Source organism: Panthera leo, chromosome A1, assembly GCF_018350215.1.
Source record: "Panthera leo isolate Ple1 chromosome A1, P.leo_Ple1_pat1.1, whole genome shotgun sequence".
In the NCBI taxonomy this organism is placed as follows: domain Eukaryota; kingdom Metazoa; phylum Chordata; class Mammalia; order Carnivora; family Felidae; genus Panthera; species Panthera leo.
Window position 1 is genome coordinate 121,387,689 of NC_056679.1, and position 19,398 is coordinate 121,407,086.

General features: G+C 47.5%; 1 protein-coding gene across 1 annotated transcript in view; it reads left to right on the forward strand.

Moving 5' to 3' along the window:
* The window catches only part of SH3RF2 (SH3 domain containing ring finger 2), a 110,796-nt gene extending 105,129 nt beyond the window's left edge, over window positions 1–5,667 (forward strand). Inside the window, exons 8-9 of the mRNA XM_042938407.1 lie at window positions 2,315–2,676; window positions 5,328–5,667. Of these exons, the coding sequence (XP_042794341.1) occupies window positions 2,315–2,676; window positions 5,328–5,603 (638 nt within the window). The 3' untranslated portion in view covers window positions 5,604–5,667. The remainder of the gene's footprint in view (window positions 1–2,314; window positions 2,677–5,327) is intronic.
* Window positions 5,668–19,398: the final 13,731 nt, after the last annotated feature.

The window sequence follows — 19,398 nt, forward strand, 5'->3', positions numbered from 1 at the left end:
ATAAAAATAATACCTGCCTGGGCGCCTGGGTGGCTCAGTCATTTAACCATCCAACTATTGACTTCAGCTCAGGTCATGATCTCACAGTTGTGAGATCGAGCCCCTGCTTCGGGCTCTACGCTGGCAGAATGGAGGCTACTTAGGATCTTCTCTCCCCCTCTCTCCCTGCCTCTCCCCTACTCACACTCTGCCTGTCTGTCTGTCTGTCTGTCTCTCTGCGTCTCTCAAAATAAATAAACAAACATTAAAATCAGGGTATTGTGTGAATTTAATAAAAGAATCCATGTGAGACTGATGGCACCATGCCTGGCACATAATAAGGCTCAAGAAATAATAGCTGTTTTTATAGAGTGATCATTTTATCAGTACTATCATTGCTACTACAACTAAGCAGGTCCTCTTTGGCCCATCCAGTGTGTGAGTGACTCAGTGTTGAAACGTTCACACTCAGTCCACACCACTTATGAGTGCTGAGGCCTGTACCCCATTGGCAACCACTCACACTTCCTTTCACACACTGCCTCTACCTTTGCAAAGATCTTGCCGGACTTGGAGTTGTGACTGCACTGTATGCACGTGTAAATAAGAAAGCATTAAATCTCTTGGTGATAAGAACTGACAAGATAAACAGATGAGGCATAAAACCGATTTTTCACACGTTTCCAGGAGCCTAAGGACAGGCCTACACAGCGCTGCTTTGACTTTCTCAAGTCCTGGAGGCTTTCTCTCCCCCTTTTCCCCAAGGTGAGGCTGGTCCAGCTATCAATCTCACCACAGCAAAGACACATGACAGGAGAATTGACTGTGCACCCCATAGGGCTGTCAGTGGAAAAATAAATGTCTACATTGAAAGGGCAGACTTGTGTAAATGGCGCCTGGCTTGCTCACGGCAGCTGAGAACACCGACTGCGTTTAGTGAGCCTTCTGCTTTTCATGTTCACATCTGGCTTGAAGACGAGGCGTGACGCAGAACATGGTGTTGGCTCGGGCCCTCTGTGCTGGACACAAATGTCTGTGATTCACACACGTGTCCAGAGGCTATCACAAAGGACTAACAACTCTGACCGGACGTCACTGATGCTCCCTAAATGCTGGGAGACCCTTACGGAGAAGTGGACTGAGGTGCTTCCCAGGGGTGTGCCTCCTGTCTCCCCACAGAGTGCACTGAAGTCCCTATCACGTACGGGACACATGCCCGAGAGATGAAAACAACGTATGTCCTGTCTTCCAGAGAATTTGAGGGGGAGGAATGGCTTCCTTTTACTGAGGGAAGATCATCTCCGTTAACAACAAAAACAGAACAAAACAAACAAAAAAAGCCCAAGGAAGGGATAAAACCATAGTCCTGGACCTTGTATTTTTCGGATTTGTTGTCCTTTACCCAAAAACAGTGAGAGTTAGAAACACGGGGCATTTATTATGTTCCAGGCACTGTCCTAACACTTTGCACACATCGTAAAATGTCGGCCTCCCAGCAGCCCTGTCAGGTGCTGGGTTTACACACGAGGGGCTGAGATGCAGAGAAGGAATGTGGCTGATCTGTCCCAGGCTCCCTGAGAGGAAGTCTGATTCCAGAACCTCTGTCATGGGACTTTGCAAAGCTCATCCATGCACAGCCCTCACTCTGGAACAGTCTTTCCAAATTTGCTTCCGTGTGGTGTCACATTTGCCTGCACACTCTCTCCCTTAATTCCATTTGCCCTTCCGCCCCCAGCAAGGGCAATCCTGCCGCCCTATGCCTACCGCTCCTGTTAGAATAGTCTTCAAGTAGCTGGTCAGAGCCCCCTCCTGCCCTCTCTGCTTCCCTCTTTCCCACCCTCTCATCCCTCCCAGTTGACTGACTCTTGTGTTTTCAATTCCTTCCATCTCTTTCTTTTGTTTCCTCTTTGGTTTGCACCCCTCTGTTTGCTTCTCACTGTGAAGCTGTCTCCTCAGGTTTGTGTTCTTCACTTTAAAACTTATAGGCCCCGAAGTGAGAGAGTAGGTGTGTGTGTGTGTGTGTGTGTGTGTGTGTGTGTGTGAGAGAGAGAGAGAGAGAGAGAAGGCAAATGGAAGTAATACACCTTCTGACACTACCCCCCCCCCGGCCCCCCGCCAAACATTCAGCTAGCCAGTTATTTCCTGCCAGCATCAGCAAACAGCACTAAAAAAAGAATAAGGTCACCTTTGAAAGACCCTGCGAGAATGTGAGCACACTCAAATGGGGAAAGTACTTAACTATTCTGGGCTATCAGGACACACGGCCCACACAAGACCAAGCGAAGCCACTGTCAGCAGCCCCCGGTGCTGATATCTGTGTCCTGTAATTCCTCAGATGGATCCTTGCAGAGGCCCGTCCAGTCAGGGATCCCCGCCCTGGTGATGGGCTCCCTCAGACGCAGCCCCACCATGGTGGTACGGCCTCAGCAGTTCCCGTTCTACCAGCCGCAGGGGGTCCCCCCTGCCCCCTCCACGGTGGTGGCGGCAGAACTGGGACCGCAGCCCGCTCCCACCGGGGAGCCTGCCCTCACGTGTGTCAGCAGAGGCGGCGACACCAGGACCCGCTCAGCCGCCAGTTCCCTCATCATGGAAGGCAAGGAAATCCCCGTCAAGAGCGAGCCTCTACCTAAACCACCTGCATCCGCCCCACCATCCATCCTAGTGAAACCAGAAAACTCCAGAAATGGCAGCGAAAAGGTAGGAGTGAGGTGACATGAGGGGTGGGGCGTATGGAGTCTTTATATCCCTAACTTGACACAGCGTCCCAGCTCCCGAGGTTTGTTTTACCTGGACGAGGTATCAAAATTGCCTCAAAAGAATCCTCACACACAGTGTCCCCCCACACACCCCTCAGGCCACTGACACCCTCTGCAGATGTGTTACTGTATTCTCCTTCATGCCTCCTGAACGTTTCGTACGTGTGTCTTTCGAGGCCCAGAGGTAAGTTGGAAAAAACGTGGCTTTGTCATCAGCCTTCTCTTGATTTGAATTCCAGATCAGCTGCTTGCTGTCTGGTGTCTTAGCCAAAACACTTCACCTTTCTCAGACTCTTTTTGCTTAATCTGTAAAATAGCAGTACGAACGGGAACAGCCTCCTAGGACTGATGCAGAGATGAAACGAGATGAGATGTGTAAAGTACTTAAACGGGGCTTGATCATAAGCATTCATGATATAGAAGAGGCCACTGAGACACAGGAGAAATTTAAGGGATTTATCAAAGTCACACCAAATTATAATGATTCCAACAACTAACTTTTACTGTAACCTCTATGGCAGAGTTCAGATCTTTTAACTTCTAGTCCAGGCCTTTTCCCACTAGAAGCCATGGGTTTTTATAAAAGTTTTATGTTCTCAATAATATCCTTTTAAGGCAGGAGGAACAGCGAGATAGAGGAGGTGACATTAAGGAAATTAGGTGACTGTTATCTTTTAGTTTACTGACCATCACCTCCACCACCAGCCCCACCATGACCCATTCCAGGCCAAAAGGAAAGATGATGTGGTCTCCTCCTCTTTGCTAAGCATTTACTGAATGCTAACAACTTGGCAGGCACCGTGCTGACTACTGTGCATGCCTTATCTCATTTAATCCTGACAATAACCCTCTGAAGTGGTTATTTTAATTCTCAACAACCCCCTCTAGTAGATATTATTATTGTCGTCCTCGTTTTAAAATGAGGAAAGGAAGCTTGAGGAGTTAAAGTGCTTTACCAAAAGACACACAGCTGACACATGTGTCTGGAGTAGAATCCAGATCTGATACAAAAACTCATGTTCTTTTTTTTTTTTTTTTTTTTAATGTTTATTTATTTTTGAGACAGAGAGAGACAGAGCATGAACAGGGGAGGGGCAGAGAGAGAGGGAGACACAGAATCGGAAGCAGGCTCCAGGCTCTGAGCCATCAGCCCAGAGCCCGACGCGAGGCTCGAACTCGCGGACCGCGAGATCGTGACCTGAGCTGAAGTCGGACGCTTAACCGACTGAGCCACCCAGGCGCCCCAAAAACTCATGTTCTTAACACTAAGCTGTAAGCTTGTAAGGAAAAGCATTTGGAAAAAAAATGTTGACTGATATCAATGTTGGGAGTTCTTTTTCTGGATTTTAGCATTCAAATAATTCAGAGTTTTCTAGGCCCCAGTTGCCTTTTACCCCAAGCTGTTAGACACAGCCCTCACATTGTCAGCATTTAAGAAGTGCCCAGACCTCTGTGAGATGTGGTGAGGGTCAAAAGTATGAAGAAACTTGGATTTTCAGTGGGGGACACTAGGATCCAATGTCATAGGAAAGAAAAAGAAAGAAAGAAAGAAAGAAAGAAAGAAAGAAAGAAAGAAAGAAAGAAAGAAAGAAAGAAAAGAAGGAAGGAAAGAAGGAAGGAAGGAAGGAAGGAAGAAATTTCTAAGCAGTAGCACAGAACACTATCAAGCCCTAAATCAGGGCTGCGCTAAAGAAGTATCTGTTGGTACAAGGTAGCTCTATAAGAGACAAGGAGAGGTGAAAGAAAGAGGGAGGAAAAAATCTTTAAAAATTAAAAAAATAAAATAAAAAGGAGGGAGGGAGAGAAGGGGCTTGGGCAACAGGAGACCATGCCTCCCCTATGAAGGAGTCCTGCTCATCAGCTCCAGACAGGTATTGCCAGAATGGGGCACAGGCCTCAATGTACCAGCTTTGATTTTTTAAGAGACATATGAAATTCTAATTTTTATATGCAATCTCCCAATTTTATGTGTTGGCAACTAAATCAGACTCTCAAACATGCTGCAGACTAAATTCAAACAGCAGGAGTCCACTTTGCAACCTCTGCTCTGAGGATATAAGGCCATCATGAGACTTTTGAGTTGGAAGTCAGCAGGTGGGGGGCCTCAAGGAAGAGGTGGGCCTGGAGATAGGCCTGAAGGGCAGATGGTGTGGAGAGAGAGAAGGTGAACCTCTTGTACTTTCTGGAAGGAGCCATAACCTCTTGCCTCAGCCCTTTTCTCAAGTGACTGCCTCTCCCATTTCTCCTAGGTAATTTCTAATCGTTCTTCAGTTCTCAATTTAAATAGCTGTGGCTCTCGGAGGCCTTCCTCAGATGCCCCACTGCTGCTAGATAGGCCCCTGCGCTCCCCTAGAGGCTTCCGCACGTGTTACCACTGCCTGTCAGGGCAGTCTTGTTCCCTCTTGGGTCTGCAGCACCTAACAGCGCGGTGCATCCGAGACCCTCAGAGTAGACACAGGCGTTTGCGAGGGAACACAGAAATGAGGTGTTTTAAGTAGGGATATGTGTGGAGAAGCAGCAGGACTCAAGTCCCAGGGAAAACCTCCCAGCTCCTGCCTCACCTGGGCCCCTGTGCTCTCCTTTCTCTTGCAGCAAGTCAAAACTGTGCGATTTCAGAATTACAGCCCTCCTCCGGCCAAACAGTACACCTCCCACCCCACGTCAGGAAAGCCTGAACAGCCTGCCATCCCCAAGGGGTCCCAGCCTGAAGCCGCCCCCTCAGGCCCAGAGATGACCGTCCTATTCGCCCACCGAAGCGGCTGCCATTCCGGACAGCAGACAGACCTCCGGAGGAAGTCGACTTTGGGCAAGACCACCACCCCAGTGTCCACTGCTTCGGCCACACAGACCGTGTTTCCCAGCAAATGAATCTACGGGTGGCTTTTCCCAGACCCCAAAGAGGTGAATTGCATTTAAATACAGTCTGCCTCCACTGGTGGCATCCTGCCATTCTTTGGGTTCTCGAGCTCGGGTCCTTGTTCTGCCAGCAGGTGGGAGAGGAAAGGCCGGGAGCAGGGTTCCTGCCCTGGGTGGGAAGATAGAGTGCATGGCCTTCTACACGTAATGCGTGATGCAGCAAGGCTGCTACTCAGACCAAGGAGTGGGAGACAGTCTTGCCCACCCTGTTCCCTCATCCCTTGTGTTCCGTGTAGCATTTCTATGGCGCTCTCAAAGGGGCTTCACAATGGTGGGAATGTTGGCATTGCTTCTTTGACCTCATCACCATGTTCTCAACGAGCATTAGGACAGCTTCTGCCATCTTTGGGGCCTGTACGCTGACTGCTAGTGGCTGCCATACGTTGTTCCCTCCACAGAGTCATCATCCTGGCTGCCAAGGGAAAATTGGGGGAAGGATGTGTGGTGGATACTCTGATCTTCTGAGAACCCTCTAAAACCAAAGGGAGTCAGCTTAGTGGATTTGGTCCAAACAAGAAGGTCAGAGAGAAAGTGATGATCGATCACAATTTAAGCCTCTCGATCTGTTTCCCTACGTATAATCCTACACGACACATAAAGCAGGAAGCACAGAGCTGGGGGGTAGGGTCCTGTGTGGAATTATGGATAGTTCATTCTTCCTGGCTCCAGCCTGACTTCCCCAAGGAAACACGGCATGCTTAAAAAGAACTCCGTAAGGGGCTTGAGTTTAGATATGTATTCCATTTGCATGACAGCATTCTTTACCTTCTCCGATTTGTTCCCGTTTGGGGTAGACTAGCTGTTTCACTGGGTTGTGGGATAAGGCAGCAGGGTCAGTGAGGAGATGCCAGTCCAAAGCTGGAGTGGAGACATTCCCCAGAGAACAGCTGCTGTCAAAGGGACCCAGCAGAGAAGGTGGGAGAGGAAAGGGGGAACAGAGGAAGAAAGGGTGAGGCACAAACAAAAGCAGTCAGAGAAAAGGTGGGGGTGGTGAATAGAACAGAGGAAGATAGATTGGGTGGATCTGTCAGGGAAGAAGGGAAAAGGGGAAGAGCGGCTTTGACACTCATGACAACTGGGAACAGAAGGGTGGAGTCTGCAAAAGCAGATGACCGCATTGAGACGGGACTGAAGCGAAAGCCTTACAAACAGGGCTGAGGGGGCACCCCAGAGAGCTGAGGCAATGTTGTAAGACAACCCATTAATTCTCGTTAGACTTAACTGTTGTGATTTAACATTTATTGCTTGCCCATCAATGTGGGCACCTTAGTACATAAATGCCATTTGCCACTAAGGCTGGGTGTCGTTAAAAAAAACAAGGCTGGTCTAATTAGACCTTTTCCCTGGACAGTTCTTGAAATCCTGGGATTAAAAACATTTATCTTTCACATAACCCCCCCCCCAACACACACACACACACACACACACACACACAGCCAACTGAATTGTCCACATACTTTTGCAGATATTAATAAAGCAAAAACAAAACCATAATCCTGCCAAGGATACTGCACGTATGTCACACCATACGTGTGTGTATGTGAGTTGGTAGAGCCAACCTGGTGACACACTCTAGTGTTTCTGTGAGATGTGACCCTTGCCTACTTTGCAGAAGCAACACGAACGACTCCTTACCTCACTGAGCTGAAAAATAATCCACATGGAGAATTGGGAGAAGGTCACAAGGACAGGGAGGCATCCTGTGATTTGTCAAAATTTAAGTACCTAAGCTGCTTCTCTATTCAAAAGAATACCCTCAATGAGTTTAGCGATGAGTTTAGCAAGCTTCTCTACTACCAGGGTGGCAGGTATATGAGATGACCAGCCAATAAAGTATTTATTCTGTGCCTCAGTAACAATGGATCCAGTTAATTTTTAACTGTTGTGGCTGACAAGCAGGTTGTACAGGAGTAGTGGAGACACGATCCTTGACTTCCAAATGAAAAAGAATATTCTTCCAATTGTGCGCTCTCTGTAGAGGGTTGCCTTTCTGAGAAATGTGAACAACTCCAAAAGTTTGATACCCCCATTCCATCCAGGCTCTTCACCAATACCCAACATCCCACTTCCTCCCTCCCAAACTAAACCCCGTGTCTGTAGTGTTATATGAGGATTTGAAAGGAGCAGGAGAGTGTCATTTCCAAGTAAAAGGTGAACCCGCTGGCACCTCCAATCACTTATTCCACCAATGTGTTTCAGACATTTACTGTGAGCAGGGCACTACAGTGAGAACAACAGATACATCCTCTCCTATAATGTCTGCTGTAACCTTATAAGGCAACTGTAAGTGTCCCAGTGCAGAGCCAAGGAAACCAAGGCTTAAAGGGTAACCACAGATTGTAGCAGAGTGATTTTGACAGCTGCCCACACCCTTGAGTTCAAGGTCTATGATTTCAAAGCCCAACGTGGGACTATGATTTATGAACTAAGAGACCATCCTTGGCCTCAGGCCATTGACTTCAGGCTGCAGGGACATGACATAGTACAGTGGTTACAAATGTAGGCTCTGCTACACAAAGAATAATTTCAGATCCAATTCCCAATTACCACTTACTAGCCATGTAATGTTGGGCAAGTTACTTAATCTCTCTGAGCCTTGTTTTCCTACCTATGAATGATAATAGTGCCAAACTCATTGGGCTATTGTAAGGATTAACTGACATAATATTATAAAGTGACATCGTGCACACCCCACACATGTCAAACTTGGATGTTTTTAAGGGAGCGGGCCCCTGAAATTCCAGGTGAGAAAATCTAAAGGGCATGGCCAGGGTGAAGGTGCTAGAAGGAAACCAGTGTAGCCCCATCATGGAGGTCAGAACATAGACTAGACTAAGTCCTGAAGGGCATATAGGAGTCAGAAAAAAGCATGGGGAGAATGGCATCCCAAGCAGAGATAGAAGCATTTGACATCTGGATTTAAATGTATTAATCAAGCCAAGTTCTCTTAGAGGAATCCATTTCTTTGTGGAACATTCCAGGGATCCTAGGTAGAAACAAGCACTTCACATCAAGCATCCCATCCTGTGCGAGCTCCACCCCTGAGCTAAGGCTCAGAGTGGCTAGGAAAGTGCCCCTTCACCTCATAAGAAGCTCGCATCTCAGTGCTAGGAAAGCTGCTGAGGGTAGGCTCTGACTGGGGAGGACAGGGTCGGGGGACATCTGAGAGGTGATGGAGGGGCACAAGCAGCTGAGGACAGACTCTCAGGGCCACACTTGAGGAAATGGTCTCCTTAAGCAGCATCAGGACCCTCACCTAGACCTTGTCTCCTTTCCTTTCTCATGTGGGACCAGTGACACCTCCTCTATCCTCCACCCTCCACAGATAGGGCTTTTGGAGCAGCAAGAGTTTAAAACAATGCCCCATCTGTGGGTTGGTGAGGTTCAGGACTGACTCAACACATGGTCTGTCCGTGTCAGGCCAGCATTCCAGAGCAGCAGCGATCCAGGGGTGCTGGGTCAGGGTCGAGCTTTAGTTAGACAGACATGGACTCTTCAATTTGTCCCATCCCCAACAACCTGCTTCACTCACTCACATGACCTACACTTGAACGAGGTGTGTTCTCCTAGAGTCCTAGAGTGAGCTGGACTTCACTTCAGAATCTTCAGTGATGCACTGATCATTAGAGCTGGACCCTTAGAGATCAGCTGACTCAGGCACTCAGGTCTCATGGCCTGACAGGGCTCAACAGTTTTGAGGCGGGGACTAGACACCTGTGTTTTCAACGTTCTTTCCAGGTGATTCTGATGTACAAGAATCAAATCCACCTTCCTCATACCATATAGTCAGACGGGAATGTGGCCACATTGGTGGCTAATATATTGAACTCTGCCTATAGTGACAGGTGAACAGGGGCCCTGAGCTCCCCAAGGCCTCTCCCCACTCCTGCCCTTTCTCGCCATTTTCCCCAAAGTCCAGCCGCTAAAGGGCTCAGGCCAGGTGCAGCTAAGACCTTCAGCGATAAAGGCCTTTTTCATTCTCATTGGCTAGTGACTACACCATACTGGCTGTTATGTATCTCCACTGTTACCCTGTTATACAGAAAGAACATGGCCCAGAGAGGTCCCTCAGATATTGGGAGCACTCTTTCCTCCCCAAATCCTAGCCACTGTCCAGCTCCCTGACAATCACTTCCATCAAGGCCGTTGGCTTAGGAAAGGCGCAGACTTAGAGGGCGGGCAGTTCCTTGCTCACCGCTCTACCTTTTTCGCCAAACATCTTCATAGGTACAAGCAATGCTCGTTAGCTTCCCAGCTCCTCTGGCATCAACCGGGCAGTCAGGGAAGTCATTTGTTTCAGTACGATGAGCAGACATGATCCTCATCCGCTCGCTCGCCTCTGCCCATACAGACCAGCCTCACAGACCCTGGACTCCCTTCCCAGGAAGTAAATAGCTGTGGCAGGCAGGGGAGCGGCGTCCTATCAAGTCTCCCCACTAGGAGCAAGTGCTGAGCAAGCTAGGCTATCCCAGGGCCGGCAGCTGCTGCCACGGGTGCTTCTCTTGTTTTGTCTTGACAGTCAAGACCCCAGTTGTGCGTTTGGCGAAGAGAAGGGAGTGTTAGCACTTCCAGCAACCTCGCAGGTGACCATGAATGACAGTCACTGGGGGAATGCATCTGGCAGGCAAGACCAAATCAGAGGAGTTAACTCCAAAGATCCTTTCCAGCGGGTTGGTGTCCCTGAGAATAAATCTTACAAGGACATTCTGCTTGAAATAGAACAATGTTAAATGAGCAAGCCATCTGTTTGCCAGGCCATAGTATTGTGTCCTAGACCAGAGCAGAAACAAAATGTTCTCAGGAAGCCCTTTTGCTTACTGACCTCCACTTTGACAAATAAAACGCAGCAGAGGTGGGACCAAAGGTGACAAGGGTGGGGGGGGCGGGAGAGGGAGCGCTGCAGATTCACCTGTACATTCATTCAGTAACAATCATCCACCACTCACTCTGAGTCAGGCTCTGTGAAACACAGTGGGGATTCAGGGGTTCAAAAGAGAGAGAAAATATATGTGGGCCTCACAGAGTGCTGTTTCTTATTAATTTTACTGGGTTTGAGGACTCCTTTCTGCCTTCTCCCTTTATTAAATTAAATGGTATGTGTGTGTGTCTCTCTCTCATACACACACACACATACATATAAATGACTGATCATAAAACAGATAACCATATACCTACCATCAACTTTTGTAAAAAAAAAAAAAAAATCATTATCAATCCCATTGAAGCCTGCTGTGTGCTTCATCTAACCTCACTCCTTCTTCCCCTCCTCCCCACTTCTATCACAACCACTATCCAGAACTCGGAGCTCATCATTCCTTTGGGAGCTTTCCACACGTGTACCATACGGAATTTTCAGTGCCGCTCATAGATCTGCTCCGTAAACACTAGTCATAGCGGTTATTACAACCTGAGGCCACAGATACCCTGCTGAATATTTGAACTCCCATCTGGCTTCTGTCACTAGGATTCTAAGGCTTTGGGTCATGGCTGGGAATTGAGATTTTGATGTACAGCATGTCAGGTTTTAAGAAGTTCTAGTTTAGAGGGATTTTTATAAGAACTGTTCCCAGTACAGCTGTTTACAGAGAGACCTTGCTGCACCCGAATAGAGAAAATATGGGTTGTGGCTGTGGCCAAATGGTTTGAGTACAGGACTTTCCAGGCAGCTCTCCTCCGGGCCCTGCCTGGCACCTCTGGGGAGCCACCTGCAGAAACCAGAAGCAGGTCCTCAGAGTCTGATACTAAAACAGATCTGGCTGCTCCTGCTGCTGCTGCTGAAAAACCCTCACAACCACTTTGTGAAGTCTACAGGGAAAAGCTATTTGTGTCCCCTGACTGCAGATCAAGAAACTGAGACTCGGAATGTTTCAATGCTGTAAGGTTGCAGAATTAGTTTAGGATAGGAGGGAGACAAAAAAAAAAAAAAAAAAAAAAAAAAAGTGTCTATGACTTTCCATTCAGCAATAATTGTCACCATTTACTGAGCACCTACTATGTATCAAGAACTTTACATGCTTTATACCATGTAATTCCATCCAACCCTATGAGGGGAGGTGTTGCATTATCCCATCTTAGAGATTACCATTAAGGCTCAGAGGTCAAATGACCCGTCCAAGGCAAAAAGGACTGGAACCCAGCACTCTAATCCCAAACCTTAATCTTAAATCACCACGTCCCTCTTATTCAGTGGCAACAAGTAGCACACAACATGGATGAGACTGGAGAGGATGGACAAATGGGCATGTGCTTCTGAAAAATGGGGATTAGGATAGGGTCGGGGTCAGGGTCAGGGGATAGCTTAACTCAGAAGGTCATGCCCTCCAAGAGAAAAACTGTAAGGGTCTTGCCATCAAGAAGCAGGGGTGGGAAGGAAGGTAACTGAGGGTGTTCTGAACAGAATATCCAAGAAGCAAATGTACCCCTGCTACAAGGGCAGCCAGATACAGCCAAACAACTTTAAAAAGAACCGAAGCTTACAATGTGGTTCTGCATCGTTGACGTCAAAACACGATAATCATTTTGCATCCCCTAGACACCTCCCTCTTCATGAGTTTATTTCTGGTTTTGCCTGCCCTCACTCTAAATGGCACAAGCAGAGACCCTGAAGATGGGGGTATGACCTCCAAAATGATCTTCCACTTCCACCTGCTCTATGGGAACAAGAGGGCTCCAAAGCAAGAACATCTTCCAGCGCTCCATGCTGGTATTCATCCAAAGTTCAAAGGCGATCGCTTTCAGGGGTAAATACACACCCACAGATGCAAGCTAATTATGCAAATAGGGTCGCTGCTGGATGGACAAGAACTACGGCCCAGTAAGAACTAAAAGGATGCTAGCCAAGACCCAGGGAGAAAGGCAAAGGGCATTTGCAAAAGCCATTTTGTGTGTCCTCCATTAATGGTATTAGAATCAATGGTAGCTTGACCGACCGGCTTGATGAAGGACATTTGTGATGTCAGAGTTCGATTGCTATAGGTCACACATGCCCTGGAGGTCAGAGCCGTCCTGATGCCACCGCCATGAAAACAGTGACTCCCTGCACCACCCAAGAGGATCGTGACAGCTAGTGGCATTCAGCAGACTGCATCTAAAAATAAGGAGGCAGCAAAAATACGTGGGGGGGGGCCAAAGAGAAATTCAAATATGGTCTTCAGAGGGTTGTACCTGCCCCTGATTCCTGACCCTTCCCTATTCCCAGTTTCTTGGGGAGATGTTTTGCATCTCTGTCAAGAAAAAAGTGGAAAAAATTTCACTGCATGAAGAGGACATGTCAGGCACAGCTCAAGAGAGAGAAGCACCAGCTTCCATGACGAGGAACAGAGCAGTCAGAAGTTGGAAGGGAGTTTCAGATATCAGAACCACATTTCCAAATAGCCCATTCTGCACATTCTATTTATAAACTGAGTTCTTTTTTAAGCGTACACTGTTTTTACATGTTGGCAATTTGAGAACCTAGGTTTCTTTATCATGGAGACTTCATACAAAGGACTAGATTTTAAAGCTTCGGTCAACCAGGATTTGGGAGTAGCTATACCAGCTATGTTCCCAATCCACTAGAACTTTTACAAGATATGGAAAATCATATAATAGCTCACGTGATGGGTTCTGGAATCAAATCCTAAGGGGTTTCATCCCAGCTTTGTCCCTTTCCAGTTATGTTTCCTTTGGCAAATGACTAAACAAAGTTGGACAGTTATGACATCTCCCCAAACCTGTTTGCTTGCCTGTGAAATGGGGATCAGAACCTCCACCTCGTGGGGTTCTCAGCAGGATTAAATGAAATCATGCACTGATCATGGTATGGGGTACACTGAAGTGTTTAATAAGCGGCGGGGAGTCCCGAGAAATGGATATGGAGGCACAACCCCACATCAGAGAGCACAGGAAAAAATGAGGCTCAAAAGTACAGACAGAAGTGGGAGGGGGGCAACCAGGGCAGGTTTCGGACATCGCGGAGCTTCAGTGAGGAGAAACACATTCTGAGAGATGCTAGCACCGAGGAGTGTCATGTGCAGAGAAAACATCTGGGCTCTGGAATCCCAAGTCCCTGTGTTCAAGTCCCGGTCTCCTTGGCTCTCTGATCTGGGACCAAGCTAACTAACCCCTGAAGAGTGGAAACAACCATCAGCACTTCAGAGGGTTACTGGCAATGTCGATTGAGCCAGGGAGGCCAGATGCTGGCGTGCACAAGGAACCCTACAAGTGGTGGTTGCTGGAGGAGTTTGCAGGCTTGAAAGCAGGGGAGCAGGAGAAATGCTAAGTGTAAGACAGAATCTCATGAGCTGCCGTTCATTACATGTGTACTGAATGCCAGGTACTAAGCTAACCCCTCAGAGGGTGACTTACAAGGGCGGTTAAGAGCCCAGCAAGTTAGGTGCCCCGGATTCAAATCTAGGCTCTGTGTTTCCTCCCTGTGTCACTGTGGGCAAGACACTGAATCTCGCCAGCCTTTAGTCCCCTTGCTCGTAAAGGGCAGGCGGCAAGGGTGCGTTCCCTGAGCAGTGTGGCGAGGAGCAAACGGGAGAATGGACACAAGTCACGAGCACAGGGCCCGACACATAGTGCTTGTGGTGTTAGCTGTCATTAGTATTGACATGTGTGTGGCTCACGTAGCCCTCACAACAGTTCAGGAGCTAAGTGTTAGTATCTTCTGTTCACTCAAACAGCTGAGGCTCAGAGGGTAAATCACTTGGCTAAGGTCACAGTAAGGAAGCCACGGGACTGGTTTCGTAAAACTAGAAAGCCCGGATTTTTGTTCTCTTTACTTTTTAGGTAAGCTGGTGAATGGCCCAGGGTTGAGGCAATATGACAGTTACTTTAAATGCACCTTATGCCATAACCCTCATCAGTCTTTTTTCTTCTGATTGCCCCCCATGACCTCACCTCCTCACCTGGAGACGGTGTAAGGTGTAGGGTCCTCTGTGACCCCAAGCACAGCCGGTGGAAGCATCTGTGGGGAACTGCAGGTTCACGAGGTGGCCAGGGTTTATGAAATGTCCATTCTGATTTGCAAGTAGGTCTGACACAGACATGCTTCCAGCTGGCTGTGATTTCGATAAAAACCCCTCCTCCTTGGTGCCAATTAGCAGACATGAAATGTCCCTGGCACACTTTGTAATTCAGAAAATGTATGTGCTGATTAGTTAATCTCCTGCTGGACACACCATTATGACCAAGGGGCTGCAGGCCAGCATCCTGCCCTCGCCCCATCTCCATTTAAAGGCACAGAATGTTTTCCTCCTGAGTAGAAATCACTGTCCCCTCATTCATTTATTTCCATCCAACAAATATTGAATGGGTACCTACCATGTGCAGTTTTGTTCCATACAGTTGGGATATGGCAGTGAACGGTGCAAGGAAAGTCCCTGCCTTCGCGAAGGGGAGTGAATGATAAACAACTAAATACACAGGACTGCTTCCATAGCACAGATGTTATGAAGAACACAAAATGATCCGACAAAGAACAGCTGAGAGGGACAAGCTACATTAGGTAGAGTGGCCAGGAAAGATTTCTCCAAGGAGGTGACATGGGAGCTGAGACTGAAGGCTAAGAAGGATCCAGACACACAGTGTGGCAATAAATGTGCCTCGAACCAACAATGGAAGAATAGATACTTCCTCTTTGTTCCTGCCAAGAAGGACCCTCACAGGAAGGTTGAACTCAGTGAGATGCCACAAGCATAGAGGCAAGTGCCGGCCTCTCTAAGCCCTGTGCCCCATCTCGAAGATGGGGTGCTGGGCCTGTACACTACATTGCAGGACTACAGGATCAGAACACCTTCCAAGGGGCCTCGCACTCGCAGCTCTTTAAGCAATGACCACACAGCAAGCAAAAGCAATCTGTCATTTTTTTTAGAAGCAGTCAGAATGGCTGTTTGGAATTGTGTAGTCCAGGCCTGTCATCTGCTTTGTTATCATTAGGACATTCTGACTGAATTTCCACGTCCACTTACTCAGAAAATATTGCTCTGTTGTGAGTGTCCCTCCCCACTGCCACCACCTCCTTCCTCTGCTCCTCCCCCACTCCAACCCCAATCTTGCTCAGACAGAGCAGTTAAGAGCTCAGGCTATACTTCCAAACGTGGGAGACAATCCATCACCCACAACCCCGCAGAGAGAGAGAAAGAGAGAGAAAAGAACCATTGGCTCAGTTGTGATCATGTGATGTTGGGCATCACATTCTACTCCTATTACAAGACATACCTCGTTTGTCAAATTAAAATTTATTAGAAAGGTTTGCTTGTCTTGCAGAACACTCGCAGAACAAGTTACACGCAATCCAGGGTTTTACTGTACATTCTTTGCATTAAAGGACTCTCCTTACGACCCACTCAAGAACACACTATGGCTCACTGACTGTGAGATCACATCCTGGATCAGATCCAACTTCTGTACCTGAATTTCCTCACTAAAAGGAGGATCACACAGTGAAAACCAAACAAACAAGCCCAGGCTATAGGACTGGAACACTTGAGTCGTATCTCAGGTGTGACTGTGTGACTTTGGGCAAGTGGCTTCACTTCTCAGAGTCTTAATTTTCTCATCTATATGATGGAGGCCATCTCACCAACAACCAGATAAAGTAAACACTAAGCTATTATTTATCCTTATTTTTTGAAAGTGTGTAAAACCCTAACAACTCGACTTAGAGAATGGAGATTTAAGTCTTTAAGGCAAAAGAAACTCAAGCAATGAGCGGAGCAAGGAGCCAGTTTAATGATCTGTATCCACCTGTGGCGTTTTCCGTTCTTTGGGATAAGAAGCAGCATCACAATCAACAGCGTTCAAGAGGGCCCTTAATTTATAATAATACTTTGGTGCCAATAATCATAGAACACCTGCTACGTGCCAGACACTGTTCTACGTGCTTTACTTACATGTACCGATTTAAACATCCCACTACGACCGTACAATGTAAGCACTATTACTATCCCCATTTTACAGATAAAGAAACTAAGACCTAGAGACAATAAGTAACTTCCACAGGGCCACAGAGCTAGGAATCTGTGGGGTTCAGGAATAAACCCAGGCAGCCTGACTCCAGTCTCTTCTGCTTACAGCTTGCCACCTCATTTAAGATGAAACCCAAAAGCCTTCCTAAAGACATCAGGGTTTTCTACTTCAAATAGATTTGTCTTCTGAGTGCTCAGTCCACAAAGAATTATTATTAACCTGCCTAATCCTGAAACCCCAGGCCTGTAGACACAGCACTAATAAGAGCTCCCACCCAGTGCTACACAACGCCAGCCATAGGTACATTCACACCTCCTACCACTTGATGGGATTTTCGGGTGCCTGTTAAAATGTCAGTGGATCTTAGAGTTGAAGTCCTTTCCACATCATTTACCACAACCTGGAAGGTCAGATTCACATGGCAGTCAGCCTTCCCTTGGCAGTTACCTTCCTCAGCCCGGGAGGGCCCCGCACTCCCTCTCGGAAATGCTACGTCACAATAAATGTACTCAAAAGAGCAGACAAACCACCACTACTCCCTTGGGACCCAGATGCGGTTATCTCATATAACCTTACCTTCAGTCTCCGAGGGACAGACTCCAGCTGCTGACTCTGGGCCAATCTGCAGATGAGACCGTCCATTTCCAGACCCAAGTGATATTAACGCATCTCCAAAGGCATGTGCCCAGCACTAGCGCTGGCACCAATTTAGGCAGAGGGAAGACAAGCAGGATATATCCAACACAGGTGCCTTCTCTTTTAAGGGCTAACAGTCACGAAGGGCAGGATAAAACTGCCTACGTTTGGTGGTATAGAGTGAAGAGAGCCTAATTCGAAATCCGGGGGAATTTACTGGTATGGTGGGGTGCAGAAAGCATCCTAGTAATCGCCGACTTTGTGTTCATGCCTGCTTCTCCTGCTGAACGGAAACAGACACCTGGAGACTCCCACAGCTCCTACTTGCTGTTGTGCTGAACGGAGCACGTCAGCAAACGAGGAAGCGCCACGTTCCTTTTTGCAGGCCCTGAGAGCTCAGAACAGCTTGGTGTTGAACCCAAGCGTGACTGCCTGCTGGAAAGCTCGGGGTTCTTCAGTGCTGACTCTGTAGCGATGGATCAGAACTCTGCCTTTGGAGAGTGAGGGTTAGGGGAAGACTCCCCAAAATCAGTGTTTCCCATAAACCCCTCGCAAGATCAGTCCCACACCCTCCTGCAAAGAATGAGGCTGGGATCATCATGAAAGTTTCCCCAAAGAGAAAACTGGTCTGTTAAATGAGTCCTCGGAGAGGAAAGAAATCAGGCGCCAGATGAAAGAAATTGGCCAAGAGATGGAAAAGTCTCTCTCCTGCTCCTTTCCTGTTTTACTGGATTTTCATAGGAACTCACTCACGGACAAAGCGTGAGGCTGTCTTTCAGAACGCAAGTCTTTCTAAATGTTATTGGACCAATTTCCCATCATCCTTTTGGCTTTCTCCTGCCCCCTTCAGCAGGATCAGCTGGGACTTCATCTGCACCCAGGAGGGCCAGGAGCCAGTTCCTGGGATGAGCATTCAAACCACCTGCACAGGGGCAGCCCGGGGTGTTGCCCAGGTGCCCCACATTTCTCGTCGCTTTCTTTTAATCTGGAGCAGTTCTTCAAGATTCACCACCTTCTGGTGCGCCTGGGTGGTTCAGTGAGCTGAGCGTCTTGATTCTTGATTTCAGCTCAGGTTGTTATCTCATAGTTTGTGGGATCAAGCCCCACCTCAGGCTCCATGCTAGCAGCACAGAAGCTGCTTGGGATTCTGTCTCCCCCTCTCTCTGTCCATCCCTCACTCATGCTCTCAGTCTCTCAAAATAAATAAATGAACTTAAGAAAAATTCACTGCCTTTCATGCCCTTGGCATTTTTAAGAATAGAGGCCTTTTATTCTATAGAATATCTCTGAGTTGGGGTTTGTCTGATATTCCTCCATCATTAGACTCAGATTATTCATTTTTGTCAGTAACAAAATAATCCTCAGCATCAGACAGAAATGCCTGAGTCCATGCTATATAAACATAAGGAAAAGCTCTTCCTTACAGTAGAGTGCCAACTACTAAATGTAAAAGGAGTGATGGAATTTTTTACAAAAATTACCATTTGGCAACCACCACACTAATAATTGGTTCAGGTAAGAAACATCAACAGGTATTAAAATCAGTGGATGAAAGCTTGAAGAACTCAGATCAGAGTATTTCCTCACATGATACTTACTAATCACAGAGGGGAAAAGAGCAACTTCATAGTGGAGAAACCTGGTAGAGAACCACTGTAACCAAAAGACCCCAGTTAGCATCTCCAGTAGTGGGGAAATAGACACCATGTACCTCCCAATACGATGAACTGAAGACACAACACCTCTTCTGGGAAATGACAAGACAGATTTCTGTCCAAAAGGCTTAAGAATTTTAAAGAACTATCATTCTCTCCAGGGTCCATTCACACACAATACATTCTGAAATCTTTTTCACCTTCACAGACCCGGTCTTGGTCATCTTCCCAGGAGGAGCTAGCAACAACCGGGATGCTGAAGAGCACAAACGATCTGCTGGGATGGAAACTGCTCAGTGGAGAGTTTGTGGACCACGTGATATTCCTTGGACATCAGGGATGGTACCGGAATACCAACAGGCTGGCCTCTGGGACAGAAGGGCAATAGGAGAAAGAACAAATCTGTCTTCATCCAGAGTATCCGTGGGTGGTGAGACAGGATGGGGAACAGCACATGAGCCATGTTCTGTTCCAGGTTACAGCAGACTCCCACCTCTCCTGGT